A 19,267-nucleotide genomic window follows, 5' to 3' on the forward strand; every position below is an offset into this window, starting at 1 on the left:
GAGAAGATGCCATGGTGGTCCCGGCTGGCCTCTTGCCCGCAAGCCGGCTGCCTCCTCGCCCCTGCCCGCCGCTGAGCCAGACGGAGAAAGACCCTTCCCACAGCTGCCTCGGCCGGATTCGGGGGTCCCCACCCCGGCTGGATGGCCGGGCGGCGGCCGCGCTATGATGCTGGCCGTGGTGCTGCTGGTGCTGGTGCTGGGCTCGGCGGGCGCCCTGCAGCCGGCTTCCCCCGCGGCTCCCGGGCCCCGGCGGGCCGAAGGCAGCGGAGAGAACGACCTGTCAGCCTGGACGCCCAACGCCAGCCGGGAGCCTCCGCGCGCCTCGCCCGCGCGGGCCACTGACAGCTCGCCCGGCCCGGCCCCGACACTCACCTGGACGTCCCCGGCGGCCCCTTCTGCCTCGCCCCCGCCTGCCTCGCAGGGGGACGCCCCCGGCCCCCCGACTGATGGGCCTCCTCCCTCGCCGGCAGAGGAGAAGAAGGAGGAAGAGGAAGAGGAGGACGCGCCGGTGAACAGCGGAGCAGGTGAGCGAGGCGAAAGCGGAGGCAGACGTGGCTTTTTTTTTGGGGGGGGGAACCCAGGATGGATGGATGCAGCTGGACGTGGCTTTTTTTGGGGGGGTACCCAGGATGGACGTGGCTTTTGGGGGTATCCAGCATGGATGAATGCAGGGCTGGATGCTGTTTGGGGGGTACCCAGGATATATGTGGCTTTGGGGGGTATCTAGGGTGGATGAATGCAGGGCTGGGGTGGGACCCAGGATGGATGCAGCTTTTGGGGGTACCCAAGGTGGATGAACACAGGTCTGGATGCGTTTTTTTGGGGTACCCTGGATGTACGAACGAGGTGTCAAGGCCACCTGGTTATCCATAAGGGGAGGGGGCAGCAGGATTTTTCCAGGCTCTGGCGGCCTCGGCTGGCTGCCCCCATCTTCTGCAGCCGACTGTGGATAATGGGAATGGCGGGGCAGCTCCTCTGCTCCTGAAAGGCCCGTTTGTATTGGTGTGTGTGTGTGTGTGAGAGGGAGGGAGGGAGGGAGGGAGGGAGAGAGAGGGAAAGAGAGGTAGAGAGAGAGGGAGGAAAAGAAAAGAGAGAGAGAGAAAGGAGAGAGAGAAGAAAGAGAGAAGAGAGAGAGGGAGGGAGAGAGAGAGGGAGAGAGAGAGGAGAGAGAGGGAGGAAAAGAAAGGAGAGAGAGAGAAAGAAAGGAGAGAGAAGAGAGGGAGGGAGAGAGGCAGAGAGAGAGAGAGAGAGAAAGACAGAGAGAGACAGAGATAGAGACAGAGAGAGACCTGGTGTGGGGAGGAAAAAGTATCACTGGAGACTGAAGCCAGCAAGAGCTTCTTTGAGCTGCTAGATTTCTGCATTCAGGGCTGGGAAACAGCTGGCTTAGCCCATCCTTGCAAGAAGGAAGAAAGGTGGGATTTTTCAGGTTGGTTCCCAAGGCAAGGGTTTCTGAGACCAGAAACTATTCCCCCCCCCTTCATTTGGGCATCTGAAAAGGGGATCTTTGCATCCCCCAGCACGGAATAGTAATAGCACTTAGACTCATATCCCGCTTCACAGTGCTTTTACAGCCCTCTCTAAGCGGTTTATAAAGTCAACCTTTTGCCCCCCAACAATCTCGGTCCTCATTTGACCCACCTCGGAAGGACGGAAGGCTGAGTCAACCTTCAGCTGGTCAGGATCGAACTGCTGGCAGAGAGCAGAGTTAGCCTGCAATACTCCATTCCAACCACTGTGATACCACAGTCCTTCCTTCCTTCCAAATAGCACTTACTTATATACCGCTTCACAGTGCTTTACAGCCCTCTAAGCGGTTTTACAGAGTCAACCTCTTGCCCCCAACCATTTGGGTCCTCATTTTATCGACCTCGGAAGGACGGAAGGCTGAGTCGACCTTGAGCTGGTCAGGATCAAACTGCTAGCAGTGGGCAGAGTTAGCCTGCAGTACTGCATTCCAACCACTGCGATGCCATAATCCATCCTTCCTCTCTCCCTCCCTCCCTCCCTTCCTTCACAATAGCACTTAGACTTATATACTGCTTCACAGTGCTTCAAAGTCCTCTCTAAGCAGTTTACAGAGTCAGCCTCTTGCTCCCAACAATCTGGATCCTCATTTTACTCACCTCGGAAGGATGGAAGGCTGAATCAACCTTGAGCTGGTCAGAATCGAAGTCCTCGCAGTGGGCAGAGTTAGCAATAACAATAGCATTTAGACTTATATATCACTTCACAGTGCTTTCCAACCCTCTCTAAGCAGTTTACAGAGTCAGCCTCTTGCCCCCAACAATCCGGGTTCTCATTTTACCCACCTCGGAAGGATGGAAGGCTGAATCAACCTTGAGCTGGTCAGAATCGAAGTCCTCGCAGTGGGCAGAGTTAGCAATAACAATAGCATTTAGACTTATATATCACTTCACAGTGCTTTCCAGCCCTCTCTAAGCAGTCTACAGAGTCAGCCTCTTGCCCTCAACAATCCGGGTCCTCATTTTACCCACCTTGGAAGGATGGAAGGCTGAGTCATCCTTGAGCTGGTGAGATTTGAACTGCTCAACTGCAGCTAGCAGTCAGCTGAAGTAGCCTGCAGTACTGCACTCTGACCACTGTGCCGCTTGGGCTCTGTATTCCACCATTCTCAAAGGAGCTGCTGCCCAGCATAACCGAAGGCCACCCAATTGGACATAGGCAAACCTTTAGTGTGTGAAAAGGCAGCAGGTCACGGGGAAATTCCATTCTACTTGGGTTGCATCTCCATTTGCGTGGAGTTGACTTCCTCCTTTCCTCCCCTGGAGAAACTTCGGGGCACAACGCTGTGGATGTAACCTGGGGGCAGACAGACAGACTTGTAATCCAATATAAGCTGTTAGGACAGACTTGCTTCCTGGATCTTCAGAATCTTCACCTTGAGCCATCAGGTTGACTTGTCCTTCTGTCCTTCCGAGGTGGGTAAAATGAGGACCCGGATTGTTGGGAGCAAGAGGCTGACTCTGTAAACCGCTTAGCGAGGGCTGTGAAGCAGTATGTAAGTCTTAAGTGCTATTGGGAAGGAAGGAAAGAGGAAGGAAGGAAGGAAGGAAGGAAGGAAGGAAGGAAGGAAGGAAGGAAGGAAGGAATCAGGAAAGCTGATTCTGTCTTTGAGGGAAGTGATTGTCATTTGACAGCTTCGTTTCAGGAAGCCGTTCAGAAGCAGAGTTCCTGTGAAAAGAAAGACAGGAAGTGGAAATGAAATTGAAAGTGGCTTTTTGATTTTGCTGTAGGATACACAAATTAACAGAGCTGGAAGGGACCTTGTAGGTCATCTAGTCCAACCCTCTTCTGCCCAAGCAGAAGACCCTACACCATTTCTGACAGATGGCTGTCCATTCTCTCTTGAACGCTTCCAGGGATGAAGCTCCCACAACTTTTGAAGGCAACTTCTGTTCCATTGGGTTGATTGAGCCGAAGTGGCGCAGTGGTTAAATGCAGCACTGCAGGCTACTTCAGCTGACTGCAGTTCTGCAGTTCGGCTGTTCAAATCTCACCGGCTCAGGGTTGACTCAGCCTTCCATCCTTCCGAGGTGGGTAAAATGAGGACCCGGATTGTTGTTGGGGGCAATATGCTGACTCTGTAAACTGCTTAGAGAGGGCTGAAAGCCCTATGAACCGATATATAAGTCTAACTGCTATTGCTATTGCTATTGCTATTGTTTCTTACTGTCAAGAAATTTCTCCTTAGTTCTAGGTTGAATCAATCAATAAATCAATCAGAATAGAGCTGGAAGGGACCTTGTAGGTCTTCTAGTCCAACCCCCCACCCAAGCAGGAGACCCTTCGCCATTTCCAACAGATTTCAGTCCAATCTCTTCTTGAAAGCTTCCAGGGATGAAGCTCCCACAACTTCCGAAGGCAACTTCTGTTCCATGGGTTGATTGTTCTCACTGTCAGAAACTTCTTCCTTCATTTCCAGGTTGAATCTCTCCTTGATCAGTTCCCATCCATTGTTCCTTGTCTGGCCTTTGGGTGCTTTGGAAAATAGACTGACCCCCTCCTCTCTGGGGCAGCCCCTCAAATATTGGAACACTGCTGTTGTACCTTCAGTGGTCCTTCTCTTCTCTAGACTAGCCATGCCCGGTTCCTGCAACCGTTCTTCGTGTTTTAGCCTCCAGGCCTTTGATCATCTTAGATAGATTCAGTTTAACAGAGTTGGAAGGGACCTTGTAATCCATCTAGTCCAGCCCCCACCCCTAGCTCCTCAAATATCGGAAGATTGCTATCTAGTCTCCCCTGGTCCTTCTCTTCCCTAGACTAGCCAGGCCCAGTTCCTGCAACCTTCCAGTCCTCTAATTATTCTGGTTACTCTGGATCTGCCCTGAACCTATCTTCTCCTGCTTTCACATCTGGTCTCATTTTCCAGGGCATTGTCTGTCATCCTGAGTCACTTCCCTTCCTTTTGTGATTCTGGTTCTTTCACGACATTGGGGTTCGATAAGATTATTATTCCTCGTGATGAGTGATTATTTATGAGGGATAAAAAATAATCACCACCCAGAGGAAGTCTCCAGAGATGACTGGGCTGTTAGATTAAAAAAAAAAAAAGCTTGTTCAGACAGGACTTAAAGAGTCCACCCAATTTTGCTCGGATGCCTTAAGCCAATTCATCATGTTTGCGTTGGCTAGGAGGTTGCCTCCAGATTTTGTTCTGTGGGCGGCCGACGGGAAAATTAGCTGGGGCACCGTTCTGTCTCCCCCCCCCCCACCTCCAAGAGAGAATCCTTTTTCTAAGTCATGGCAACCCAGAGGTGCTTTTTCAAGAGGCAGCTGGACTTTCTGGTTTTTCTTTGAAGATGTTTTGCTTCTACCAAAGCATCTTAGGGAGATGTTGACGCGAGCGGGATTCGAACGGTCAGATAGGGGAGATTCCATTCTACACTCTACAATGAGCGCGCCTCTGCATTTGCGGAACAGCAGAGGTAGAAGATCTGGGTCACATCCTATTGGACTGTTGCTTGTAGAAGGGGGTGAGAGAGGGGTACATTGGTCCGTACACCGAACGAAGGACCCCTTGGGATCCCCATATCAAAACAACTTGTCTTATGCGCGGCGTGAACCGGAAAATAACATTTAACACAGCACAGGACTTCAACAAAATGCTTTGGTTGAGATCTGGATAAGTGGGACTAGATCAGTGTTTCTCAACCTTGGCAACTTGAAGATGTCTGGACTTCAACTCCCAGAATTCCCCAGCCAGCAAATGCTGGCTGGGGAATTCTGGGAGTTGAAGTCCAGACATCTTCAAGTTGCCAAGGTTGAGAAACACTGGACTAGATTGTACAGGTGACACTGAAATATAATTTTAGGTCATTTTATTCTATTTAACATACTGATGTATTCAAATGTTGTATCTTATCCTGTAACTATTGTATTTCACCCTGCTCTTATTTTAAATTGCTTGTATAGGATTCTATTGGTGATATGGGTTTGAACCTGGTGCTTTGGCATGGCCTATAGGCTAATCAATAATGCTATAATAATAATAACAAAGAGGCCATTGGACTTCATTTTTCCTTGAAGGCGTTTTGTTTCTCACCCAAGAAGCTTCTTCAGTTCTGACTGATTTCCGTTCTCAACTAGAACCGAAGAAGCTTCTTGAATGAGAAGGGAAACATCTTCAAGGAAAAACGAAGGAAGTCCAGGTTGCCTCTTGAAAAAAAGCAGCTTTGGGATAATCGTGACCTTGGATGACTGAGCATCTTCACAGACATTAGTGATGGATACCCAAAGGTATCCTTTTCTCTTTTCAGGAAGCAGGGTTTAAAAGAGTCCAGTTTGGGGGGGGGGTTTTCACATCCATGATGCTCTTATGGGATTCTGGAAGCTATGGAAGAGGATTTATGAGGGAATGGTTCCTCCCCTTTCCTTGTATTGTAACTCTGGTTTATGGAGATTCTCAGTCACCCATGTCATAGTTTGTCCCCAAATTGCTTTCTCAAGAGGCAATTGGACTTTCTTTTTATTTATTTTATTCATTTGGTTTGTCAAACATGCACGAGATTTAATAGTTTAATAGAGATTTTAAGTAGTTTAATAGAAAGAAGAACTAGGGGAGACATGATAGCAGTGTTCCAATATCTCAGGGCTTGCCACAAAGAAGAGGGAGTCAAACTATTTTCCAAGGTACCTGATGGTAGAACAAGAAGCAATGGGTAGAAATTAATCAAGGAGAGAAGCAACTTAGAACTGAGGAGGAATTTCCTGACAGTTAGAACAATTAATCAGTGGAACAGAAGTTGCCTCCAGAAGTTGTGAATGCCCCAACGCTGGAAGTCTTTAAGAAGATGTTGGATAGCCATTTGTCTGAAACGGTATAGGGTTTCCTGCCTAGGCAGGGGGTTGGACTAGAAGACCTCCAAGGTCCCTTCCAACTCTGCTCTTGTATTATATTGTACTGAGATAACAGGTATAAGTATAAACAAGGACATGAACAAAAGAAACGAGTACAAATAAATGGGGATAGTAGGATAGGGATGGTAGGCACGCTGGTGCGCTTATGCGCGCCCCCTTTACGGACCTCTTAGGAATGCGGTGAGGTCCATGCTAGACAGTTTGAGGTTGAAGCTGTGGGATGTAACAAAGGAGTCAGGTGGAGCATTCCAGGCGTTGACCACTCTGTGGCTGAAGTCGTGTTTTCTGCAATCGAGTTTGGAGCGGTTTACTTTGAGTTTGTATCGATTGTTTCCCCGTGTATTATTGCAGTTGAAGCTGGAGTAGTCGTTGGGATAAAGCAGCCGTAAAGTGAGATTTGGACATTAAGTGTGAAACCTACTGGGTCAGGCTAGACAGCCTCTTAGAGCCCTTATACTTCTATATTAAAAGCCACATCGACAAGAGTTGGAACTTGCAGTAGAATAACAGGGGCAGTTAGAAGTTGCTTAAAGAAAGTGTCCCCATTCACTAACCACAGGATGTTCTCGCCTACGTCCCTATGTCAAAACTTGTGTTAAAAGTCCAAACCACAAAGTTCAATTAAAGTTCGTTAATAACACGTAAGCCATACCTGAAACAAAAGGAGAAGTAAGACCTTCATCTCCTTATAAGGTTTTCTCCTCAAGGTAACCACTAAGAAATGTGTTAAGTATTTCTGTGTTGCAATGCTTTTGAGAATATATAAGAACGCGTGCTTCGATAATTAAGGTTGTTCAGAACTTGCAATGCTAGCCATGGGCTAGCTTTCTGAACCTGGCTGCCAAATAAACTTTTCCTGTATCTTGAGAAGTCTAACGCCTGTCATTTTCTGCAACAGACAGGTAGAACGTTGTAGCAGACAATTTTGTGTACTATGCTTAGATCAAACCGTAGGCAGCGTAGTTCCAGGTTCTTCAAAATTTCGAGCCTGGTGGCCTAAGGGATTCCATTGTGAGCAGAGGAGTGGAGGATTCTTCTCGTGAAATACCCCCGGACGCTACATGGCGTAGCGTCTGGCTTTCTTTGTTCCCCTGTTTTCCTTCGGCCACGCGATGTGCAGCTGTTGCATTTTAAGGTGAGCTTCACCAATGTTGCAGGTGCACATCTGGAATTCATACTGGACTAATTGCGGTTGTGCTTCCACTCCCCTCCTTCGTACGTATTGCTCGGGCCCCAGGAAGACACAAAGGAAATTGCATTTTTTAATCTATCGCACCAGTAGTAGTGACTTCAGGAGACCCAAACGATACTTTTTAAATGCCGTTTTGGTGGGGCACTTGTTGGTCAGTCCTTCAAAGTATTTTCAAAATTTTCTCTTCTACAATCCTGACTAATTTTTGACCCTTGATTTCAGTCTTATTCTCCTAAATATTTCTCGGTCCGTGTAACTTTGAATTCCAGCTTCCCTGTGCTAGTCAGTTTCAAGTATGCTTTTAAAAAAATGATTACAATGGTCAAATATCTACTTTTCCTCATTATGTTGATTGCAAAGCTTTCTCTTCTAGGATCTTGACTCTTTTTGATCCCTTATTCCAGATTTATTTCCAAAACATTTATTTCTCTGTCCGTGTAACTTTGAATTCCAGTTTCCCTGTGCTAGTCAGTTTCAAGTATGCTTTAAAAAAATGATTGCAATGGTCAAATATCTACTTTTCCTCATTACGTTGGTTGCAAAGCTTTCTCTTCTAAGATCTTTTTAATCCCTTATTCCAGATTTATTTCCTAAATATTTATTTCTCTGTCCGTGTAACTTTGAATTCCAGTTTCCCTGTGCTAGTCAGTTTCAAGTATGCTTTAAAAAAATAACTACAATGATTAAATGTCTACCTTTGCTCATTTCGTTGATTTCAAAGCTTTCTCTTCCAAAATCCTGACCATTTTTGACCCATTATTTCAGATTTATTTCCTAAATATTTATTTCTCTGTCCGTGTAACTTTAAATTCCACTTTCCCTGTGCTAGTCAGTTTCAAGCATGCCTTTTTCAAAACAATAATTACAATAATCAAAGGTCTGCCTTTCCTCATTGTGCTGATGACAAAAGTTTCTCTTCTTCGATCTTGACTATTTTTGACTCCTTCTTTCAGTTTTATTTCCTAAATATTTCTCTCTCTGTGTAACTTTGAATTCCAGTTTCCCTGTGCTAGCCAGTTTCAAGCATGCCTTTTTCAAAATAATAATCGCAATAGCCAAAGATCTACCTTTCCTCGTTGTGTTGTTTATTACTGGGATAGATTTTTGAAATAGGAGTTTCCTTGTGCGTCATTCTCCTATATCTGTCGTCTCTAATTCTTTGGACTGCCAGTTTTTCTTTTCTTGCTTCAACATTGGGCTGTTTTGAGAAGCTGATGCTTTTGTGTTCTTCACATTCGCTTCTCTGCTTATTTCAATTTTTTTTTTTAAAAAAAAGGTTTATGCTGCTAATTCTTTAGGCAGGTTAGAAATCTAACAAACGTTAGATTTGTAGAGATTTGTAGAATGTTCTTTCACCGCCAACTCAGAAAGCTCAAACTACTGATACAGTTCTACGGAGGAATTACTGTATATACTCGAGTATAAGCCTAGTTTTTCAGCCCACTTTTTGGGCTGAAAAAAGCCGCCTCGGCTTATACTCGAGTCAGTGAAAAATTTGCCCGAAATGGAGGAGAAAAAGGGGCGGGGCCATGCTGCTGGGTGACGCTCGTGAATGGCCCAGCGCCCCTGAGTTTCCCCTCCCTCTGTGTCAGTTTGCCGCGCAGCGCGCACCGCACCATCCCCCCTCCTCACGTTCTAATGTAATGCAGGGCTGTCTTACGATTCCCCTTCCTCCCCCTCCTGCCGCTCTGCAACGATGTCCCACCTCCTCCTTGTTATGGCAAGCAGCCACATAGCGATGTCCCACCTCCTCTGGTACAGTGATCCAATGATAGGAATCACTGTGCCGTGTGTCATAGGAGGCGGGACATCGCTCCCGCGGCTGCACGGGACATTATCATCACAGCGGGACATCAGCATCATGAGGTGAGTGAAGTATTTCATTGAATACACCGCTAGTTTACTGTTTTTCTTTGAAATAAATATTCAAAAACATTATTGGTATCTATTTTTATTTTTGAAATTTACCGGTAGCTGCTGCATTTCCCACCCTAGGCTTATACTCGAGTCAATAACTTTTCCAGTTTTTTGTGGTAAAATTAGGTGCCTCGGCTTATATTCGGGTCGGCCTATACTCGAGTATATACGGTATTGAGTCTATCTTCTGCACCTCTATAATCGTCTGGTTTGGTTCTGCAACCCAACAAGACAGGGACAGACTTCAATGGATAATTAGAACTGCAGAAAAAACAACCTGCTACCAACCTGCCTTCCATCGAGGACCTGTGCACTGCACGAGTCAAAAAGAGGGCTGTGAAAATATCTACACACCCCTCGCTTACTGGACATAAATTGTTTCAACTCCTACCCTCAAAACGACACTATAAAGCACTGCACACCAGAACAACTAGACACAAGGACAGTTTTCTCCTGAATGCCATCACTCTGCTAAACAACTAATTCCCACAACACTGTCAATAATTTACTAAGAATGTATTACTATTATTCTTCTCTTCCTTCCTAGTATCTTATCTCTCCCCACTTATGACTATAACCATGTTGCTTGTATCTTTCAATTTATATTGTTTTTATTTGTTTCCTGGTACGATTTGATAGCTTATTAGTAACCTATGACTATCACTAAGTGTTGTATCTTTTTATTCTTGATGAATGCATTTTTATTCTCCTTATGTACACTGAGAGCTTCTGCACCAAAGACAAATTCCTTGTGTGTCCAATCACACTTGGCCAATAAAGAATTCTCTTCTCTTCTCTTCTCTTCTCTTCTATTCTATTCTATTCTATTCTATTCTATTCCCTATTCTTATTCTTATTCTATTCTATTTCCTATTTCTATTCTATTATTCTTATTCTTATTCTTATTCTTATTCTATTCTTATTCTATTCTTATTCTATTCTTATTCCATTCTATTCTACTCTATTCTACATTCTTCACTTCTCTTCCCTTCCCTTCCATTTTCTCTTCTGTTCTGTTTTGTTCTGTTCTATTCTATGTGGTACTTATCTTGTTTCTCTGACCACGGAACCCTCCAACTCCTCCAAATCACGTGGGGTTGTGGCTTGGACAGCTGAAACATTTCCTTCGAGCATCATCTTTCACTTTCATTGTGTTACGTGCAACCACAGCGAAGAGGCCATCCGAGGAGAAGGTTATATACACTGCAGCAAAATGTTGCAGGACACACACACGGCATGTCCTTCACCCAGCATGGATGTTCTTTCAACTTTGAGTCCAGATCCCAATCTGAGGATTTTTCAACGCTGCAGAGATATTTGTAACCGAGGCTTGCAAACTTTGGAAATCTTCAAATCAAGGCTTAGAATCAGACTCAAGCTGGAAGGGACCTTGGAGGTCTTCTAGTCCAGGCCCCTGCTCAAGCAGGAGATTCTATACCATTTCAGACAGATGATTGTTTAATCTCTTCTTAAAAACCTCCAATGATGGAGCCGCCACAACTTCTGGTGGCAAGCAGTTCCACTGGTTCATTGTCCTCACTGTTAGGAAGTTTCTCCTTCATTCCAGGTTGCTTCTCTCCTTGATTAGTTTCCATCCATAGTTTCTTGTCCTGCCTTAAGGTGCTTTGCAGAATACGTTGACCCCCGCCTCTTTGTGGCAGCCCCCCAAATACTGGAATACCGCTATTGTGATTGGCATCAAGGTCATGGTTGATTGTTCTCCCCGTCAGGAAATTTCTCCTTAGTTCTAAGATGGGGAAAAAAAACTTTGGAAAAAGTTGCAGAGAAGAGCAACTAAGACGATTAAAGGCCTGGAGACTAAAACATAGGAAGAACGGCTGCAAGGATTGGGTTTAATAGTTTAATAGAGATTTTAACTAGTTTAATAGAAAGAAGAACTAGGGGAGACATGATAGCAGTGTTCCAATATCTCAGGGCTTGCCACAAAGAAGAGGGAGTCAAACTATTCTCCAGGGCACCTGAGTGTAGGACAAGCAGCAATGGGTGGAAACTAATCAAGGAGAGAAGCAACTTAGAACTGAGGAGGAATTTCCTGACAGAGTAATTAATCAGTGGGACAACTTGCCTCCAGAAGTTGAATGCTCCAACACTGGAAGTCCCACAAGGCAGGGGAAGGAACAATGGTTGGAAACTAATCAAGGCTCCTTACATTTGAGCAATACAAGGATTGGTTGAACAGAAAACCTGATACTCATGAGGGTTGGTTTTTTTTTGGGGGGGGGGACAAAGTAGGCAAGTGTGACTATCTAATGAAGGCCATTAATCAGCGCCGGCTTCTTTGGAGGAAGAATCTGGCTGGCACACAAGATGCCATACGGCTGGAGGAGTGTCTTACTTTTCGTGAGAAACCTAGGAAACAGCAGGTTCTATATAGGCCTCCAGCCAGATTGTGGTAGGCGTCCTTCAAAGGAGAGAACAAGAGAACCAGATCAAAAGATACGCAGGAATCCGTGGCTGTTTACTTCTCAACTGTTGTTGTAGAGCAGTGGTTCCCAAACTTGGTAACTTTAAGACTTGTGGACTTCAACTCCCAGAATTCTCCAGCCAGCTCTGCTGGCTGGAGAATTCTGGGAGTTGAAGTCCACAAGTCTTAAAGTTGCCAAGTTTGGGAACCACTGCGGTAGAGGCATGGAGAAGGTTCCACTGGATGCCCTCAGAAAGTTGCCACCCATTTCTCAGAAAAGTGACTTGGTGGGGTTTGAACCATCCTGGAACTTCATCTCTTTCGGTCACCACGATATGAAGAGACGTTGAGACTCTAGAAAAAGTGCAGAGAAAAGCAACTGTTCTGACCGAGGCTTCCCGAGAACAGGAAGCAAACTCCTTGCCCCGGCAAAAATACCCTTTTTATGAATTGACAGTGAATTCTGCTCCTTCACGTTCAGCAAAGTCTTTCGAGGGAGGATTTACAGTCACAGACCTTATCTGGCTTGGAGAGCTGCCAGGTTGATCTCTGCAAAAGTTGGCAAGGAGTCTCGGAGAGTCACGAACCAAAGATGCGAACAAATTGTCTCCTGCAAACTCCACTCCCCTTTCGCTCCTCTTTTATGTCCTCTAGGAGGGGCCGTTCATCGTCCTTACTCCTTGCCATGTTTTGCAGATCTTGGCCTGGCAGCTCTCCAAGCCAGATAAGACCTGTGATCGTAAATCCTCCCTTGAAAGACGTTGCTGGATGTGAATGAACAGAATTCACAGTCAATTAATAAATGGGGTTTTCTATCGGGACAAGGAGTTGGCTTCAGGCTCTTGGGAAGCCTCAGTCAAAACACTCATCAAGGAAAGAACCAACACAGAATTAAAGAGAATTGCCCGGAATTTATTTATGAAATGCCTCCCCCCCCCCGCTTAAGGGAGCTAAACCTCCCCACCAGTGGTGGGTTTCAAAAATTTTTCGAACCTACTCTGTGGGTGTGGCCTCCTTTGTGGGAGTGGCTTGCAAGCCATGTGACCTGGTGGGAGTGGCTTGCCGGCCATGTGTTTTCTCTCTCTCCGTCTCTCTCTCTCTCTTTCCTTCCTTTTGTCTCTGTCCCTTTTTCCTTTTTTTCTTTCATCTCGCTCTCACTTTTTTCTTTTTTTCTTTCTTCCTTTCTTTCTCTTTCTCTGTTTGTTTGTGTGTGTGTGTGTGAGAGAGAGAGAGAGAGAGAGAGAGTGGTGGGTTTCAAAATTTTTTGGAACCTCTTCTGTAGGTGTGGCCTGCTTTCTGGTGGAATCTCTTCTAACCGGTTCGGTAGATTTGACAAACCGGTTCTACTGAACTGGTGCAAACTGGTAGGAACCCACCTCTGCTCCCCACCCTTGGCATGAATGCAGCCATACTAATGCACATACAACCACAAACACTTGCAGGTTGCTGGTTCATCCCCTTAAGTTTTCTTCGTTTGGGGTTTCGAAGGGAGAGCAAAGATTTTGAAATAGAAAATGACGTTTCCTTCGCAGCCGGAGGTCGGCTGACCTGCTTTGCCCTGATGGATATTGCTAACCGAAGCCAGGCTCACTTGATCACAGCTTTTATTTTTATTTGTTTTATCTTAATGATCTGATTCATTTATGGATTTATAGCTTCCTGGCACGGGAAGCACCGTTCCTGTGGCTCAATCGGCCCTGAAATGCTGAACCCACACGGGTCAAAACGGCAGTAAATTACAAAATAAGGAAATAAAGAAGAGACGGAGAGGAACTAGGACTTCTAAGAGTTTGGAGAAATTGTCCAGGATGTGGTGGACTGAGTAGCCGTGTGCCTAAATGACACAGAGGAAAGCAGTCCTCGACTTACAACAGTTCACTCAGTGACCATTTGACGTTACAACAACACTGAGAAATTTAGGACTGTTTTCCCCCGACTTGCCGCATTGCATGTGATCAAAATTCAGGCACTTGGCAACTGGTTCGTATTTATGATGGTTGCGTATCTTGGGGGGGTGGGGGTGGCACGCAATCCCCTTTGGCGACCTTTGGATGAACCAGATCCACTTCACGACCAGGTTTACTAACTTATCAACGGCAGTGACTCACAACCATGGCAAGAATGGTCGTGAAATGGGGCAAAACTCATTTAACCAACGTCTCACTCAACAACGTAAAGGCTTGGCTCAATTGTTGAGGACTACCGGTAATATATTGTGGGGAAAAGCAGGGCCTGGGATCTGTGAAGATGCTCACCAGCTCATTTTTGTGGGGAAAATAGGAGAAGGAAAGACTATCAGCGTTTGATACTGTTGTGGACCGCCAACAGCCATTGGAGCTGGCAGCAGACTCGGACAGTGAGGAGGTTGGGGAGGAACCTGGGCCAGTCCTGGACTCTGAGGAAGGCTCGGATGAGGGCTCTGTGTTGGAGGCAGAGAGGGGGACAGGGCCATCTGACAGTTATCAGCTGCCTTCAGAGTCGGACATCAGTGAGGCAGAAGAACAGCTGGAGCCTGTTCCCAGAGAGTTGCCAGACGAAGGGAAAAGCTAAAGAACAGGGGTCGACTTGGGAGTAAGGCCACAGGAGGACGATGAATGGCCCCTCCCAAAGGAAAGAAAAGAGGAGCGAAAGGGGAGTGGAGTTTGCAGGGGACCATTAGTTCGCTTCATTGGCTTGTGACTCTCCTTGCCAAGTTCTGCAGATATCGGCCTGGCAGCTCTCCAAGCCAGATAAGGTCTGTGACTTTAAATCCTCCCTTGAAAGACTTTGCTGGCTGTGAAGAAGCAGAATTCACAGTCAATTAATAAAAGGTTTTTTTTTTCATCGGGACCAGGAGTTTGCTTCCTGCTCTTGGGAAGCCTCGGTCAGAAGAGATACCTTGAATTCTCTATAAAGCAGAGGTGGTATTCAGCCTGTTCACACTGGTTTAGACGAACCGGTAGCATCGATGATCAGCTGGCCCTGCCCATCCGTTCCCACCCTATACTGTCCTTTATTTCCTGCTTTCTAGCTCATCTCAATTGCAAAGCACAGCTGATTTCTCCCCTCTTGCTGTTTTACTTACCATTGCTGACTTGGAAGGTAAGCAGCTCAGCTTCTAAATGCTCCACTTTCAGCATGTGCTAACCAACTTGGTTGTTTAAACCAGTAGCATCCCACCACTGCTATAAAGCAATAATGGCAGGATAAAAATTTAATTAATCAATAAAAATGGGTGCCCTTTCTTTGAATGGTCTGGAGACGCTCAGAGCTAGCTCAGGCTTGGAGGGCTATTATCCCCAAACCACTTCTCACCCAGATCTTTCTGGCTGCCTTCCTACTTAGAAGACGCCTTGTCAACTGTTCTTGCCATTCTTTGATGTTTTGAAATGCTAATTACAGTGATGAATGCCCTTGCATGCTTGAGGTTGCTCCACTCCTCTTTGACTCTTTGCCAAGGAGGGGATCGTCAGCCTTCTGAAGCCCTGAATGCCTAAACTTGTAAAACTGTCCGTCCAAGGACAGGAGGCAAATCTAGACAGCAGACTAAAAAGCAGAGACATCACCCTGCCAACAAAAGTGCGTCTAGCGAAGGCTGTGGTTTTCCCAGTTGCAATGGATGGCTGTGAAGTTTGGACCATAAGGAAGGCTGAGCGCCAAAGAATGGAGGCCTTTGAACTCTGGTGCTGGAGAAGACTCCTACAAGTCCCTTGGACTGCAAGGCCATCCAACCGGTTAGTCCTAGAGGAGATCAACCCTGACTGCTCTCTAGAAGGCCAGATCCTGAAGAGGAAACTCAAATACTTTGGCCAGTATGAGAAGGAAGGACTCCCTGGAGAAGAACCTCATGCTGGGAACGATGGAGGGCAAAAGAAGAAGAAGGGGATGGCAGAGAAGGAGGTGGCTGGATGGAGTCACCGAAGCAGTCGGCGTGAGCTTCAGTGGACTCCAGAGGATGGTAGAGGACAGGAAGGCCTGGAGGAACATTGTCCATGGGGTCGCGATGCGTCGGACACAACTTCACAACTAACAACAACAACAATCAAGGAATGTAAAGAGAGAGGGAGAAAGCATAGTGGGGGAGAGGAGAAAAGAGAAGGGGAGGAGGGGGAGGAGGGGAGGAGGAGGAGGAGGAGGAGGAGGAAGAGGAGGAGGAGAAGAAGAAGAAGAAGAAGAAGAAGACGACAATGACAGAGAAGGAGGTGGCTGGCTGATGGAGTCATGGAAGCAGTCGGCGTGAACTTGAATGGACTCTGGGGGATGGCAGAGGATAGGAAGGCCTTGAGGAACATTGTCCACGGGGCCGCGATGGGTTGGACATGACTTTGCAACTAACAACAATGACAGAGGGTTGTGAAGGCCACTTGGAGGTCTATCTGTCTCCTCGGGATTCACCTGAGTGGTGAGAAAATGTGTTTGGCTGTGGGATGTTTTTTGTCCTATGTCCCTTCAGTCTTGAAGCTGTTGGGGATGAGTCTGTGTTAAAAGTCCAGTTGCTTCCTGAAAAAGCACCTTTGGGACAATCCTGACTTGGAGGACTGAGGACCTCCGTAGTCTTCCTCTTGGACAGGACATATTTAAATTCTGTTGCCTTCTGGCCCGTATCTTTGAGTGAATCATCGCTCAGAATACACGCCAAGCGTCCTGCTTAGCTGCGCAAGGAATGCAATTGGGTTGCCTTATATAATCCAGTAGGTGTTGTTTAGTGACGCCCAGGCCTGTGTTCAGAGAACCTGGTCTTCACAGTTCAAAGAGTCTTTCCCCGAGCAGGCCCGTGCATGTTTACTTCAAGGCAAGCCTTGTGCATTCCATGGAAAAAATACCACGGCTAGCCAAGGAAACACACACTAACGGGCTCTCAAACAGAGCGATCCGGAGCCCTAACTCAAGACACAAATGGCCAGCTTTCAATGATCAAAACTAGGAGTCATCATGCAAAAAAAAACAAAAACCCAACTCTACAGAGAGGTCTATAGGGCTGAGAAAATATATTGTGAAGGTTTGATAGCGCTTAGAGCAGGATTCAGCAATGTGCAGCTCTGGAGCTGCATGTGGCTTTTTCATCCCTCTGATGCAGCTCCCTGTCACCGGTCGGTGCCACAATTTTGAGAGGAGCTTCCGGTTTGTTTGGGGGGTGGGAAGCATAGCATGCCAGGAAGAAACTCTATGACAAGGGGCGGGTTTTCCGGTCAACCTCCACAATGGATAGGGCTTTCAGTTAGGGCATGTAGAGGAAAAAGGACGTTGCGCTGGGAGGAGACTCTATGGTATGGGAACCGGACTTCTGGTCAGCAGAGGAAAAAGGACACCGCGCTAGGAGGAGACTCTATGGTGGGGGAACCGGACTTCTGGTCAGCAGAGGAAAAAGGACACCATGCTAGGAGGAGACTCTATGGTGGGGGGAACCGGACTTTCAGTTGGCAGAGGAAAAAGGGCACCACGCTAGGAGGAGACTCTATGGTGAGGGGAACCAGACTTCTGGTCGGCTCCAGAATTGAACGGGGGGCTTCTGGTTAGGACCTTTGTGGCTCTTTGAGTGTTTAAGGTTGCTGACCCCTGACTTAGAGAAAGGCAACTTTCTCCAAGGTGGCCACTTCCAGGTGTGTCGAGATGACGGTTTTCAGAACTCCAGATGAGATGCCACCGTGAAGAAAATTGTAGCCGTTTTTATTTATTTATTGCTTTCTTTGTCAAACATGTACAAGATAACAAGTATGGGTATGAGCCTAAACAGGAACAAAGGAAGTAAATACAGATAAATGGGGACAGTTGGACAGGGACATTAGGTACGCTGGTGCGCTTATACATGCCCCCCTTTACGGACCTCTTAGGAATGGGGTGAGGTCCAGGCTAGGCAGTTTGAGGTTGAAGCTGTGGGGGGTTTGAGGACGTAACAATGGTGTCAGGTAGAGCATTCCAGGCATTGACCACTCTGTGGCTGAAGTCGTATTTTCTGCAATCGAGTTTGGAGCTGTTTACCTTGAGTTTGTATCTGTTGTGTGCCTACGTATTATTGAGGTTGAAGCCGAAGAAGTTGTTGATAGGTAGGACGTTGTAGCAGACAATTTTATGTCCTATGCTTAGGTCAGAGTATAGGTAGCGTAGTTCCAGCTTGTCGAAGCCCAAAATTTCGAGCCTGGTGGCATAAGGGATTCTCTTGTGAGCAGAGAAGTGGAGGGCTCTTCTCGTGAAATACCTCTGGACTCGCTCGATTGTATTAATGTCCGATATGCAGTGTGGATTCCAGGCAGATGAGCTGTATTCGAGGATTCGTCTGGCAAAGGTTTTGTATGCCCTAGTTTGCAGTACAACGTTACCGGAGAAGAAGCTTCATTTTCCTTCCTCTGCGTGTCCCTTTCAGGTACAGAAGACATGTGTCATCTGAGAAAGTTGGACCTGTGAGCTGTTGCTATGAAGACCACCTTTGCATCACAAAGACAGGAGGATTGAGAGTCTTCGATTCGACCTGCAGATGGGGGGGGGGGGGGGAAACCATCTCCTTGAAATAATCAAGGCTGTGCTGCTAAGCTTCAAATGTATCCATGACGTCAAGAGTTTGGCACCCGCCGTTGTTTGCACACTCTTCCTGGTGACGTCGGTGGCAAACCGTGCCAGCCACAAGTTATCCTCTCTCTCCTCACCTGCTTAAGGTGGAGAAGGCCACTGTTTGTGTTCGGTATCACATGGGTGAAGCAGCCCAGCTTTTTCCTGACCCTCAAGGGAGGAAATTTCCCCCGGGCACGCTTGTGTAACAGGCCGACCTCTATGACACATACATGCTGTGACCTGCCTACTGGAAATACATGTTTGTTTATCATGTTGCTCCCTACAATATGTTCCCTCTCCTTTCGTCGTGGGCCTTTCGGGGGAAAATTCTACTCGCCAACAAGAAATTCTACTTTTCTCGGCCAGTTTAAGAGTTGGCGCCACATGCAAGAAATTACAGGAGAACAGATAAAATACAAACCTGAAAATCTTTCTGCGGGGAATAATCAAAGGGAAATATACAAAGAAAATTAAGTACATATTAACACATCTGCTAACTACAGCTAGAATAGCATTTGCCCAATGCTGGAAACAAAATAATATCCCCTCGGACAAATTAGTGATTAAAAAAACTTTGAATTGTGCAGAGATGGACAAATTAACACTGGAATTAAAAGATAAAGAAGAGTCGGAATATTATGAAATTTGGAACAATTGGTACAAATGGCTGCAAAACCAGAATAAAATTAATTAAGCCAAAAAACAATATATATATAAATATATATAAAACTGTGTGTAAATATAGAAGCGAAATATTGTATACATGTACAGATATGATGATATAACAATGTTGATATAATGACTGTAAGGTGTTGTAGAAGGGAAAA

General features: G+C 46.4%; 1 protein-coding gene across 1 annotated transcript in view; it reads left to right on the forward strand.

The window, feature by feature from the left end:
- The first annotated feature begins 14 nt into the window (after positions 1 to 14).
- MEGF9 (multiple EGF like domains 9) overlaps positions 15 to 19,267 on the forward strand; it is a 57,461-nt gene continuing 38,208 nt past the window's right edge. The window contains exon 1 of the mRNA XM_032233297.1: positions 15 to 524. Coding sequence (XP_032089188.1) covers positions 164 to 524 — 361 coding nt within the window. The 5' untranslated portion in view covers positions 15 to 163. The remainder of the gene's footprint in view (positions 525 to 19,267) is intronic.

This window comes from Thamnophis elegans, chromosome 16, assembly GCF_009769535.1.
Source record: "Thamnophis elegans isolate rThaEle1 chromosome 16, rThaEle1.pri, whole genome shotgun sequence".
Lineage (NCBI taxonomy): Eukaryota > Metazoa > Chordata > Lepidosauria > Squamata > Colubridae > Thamnophis > Thamnophis elegans.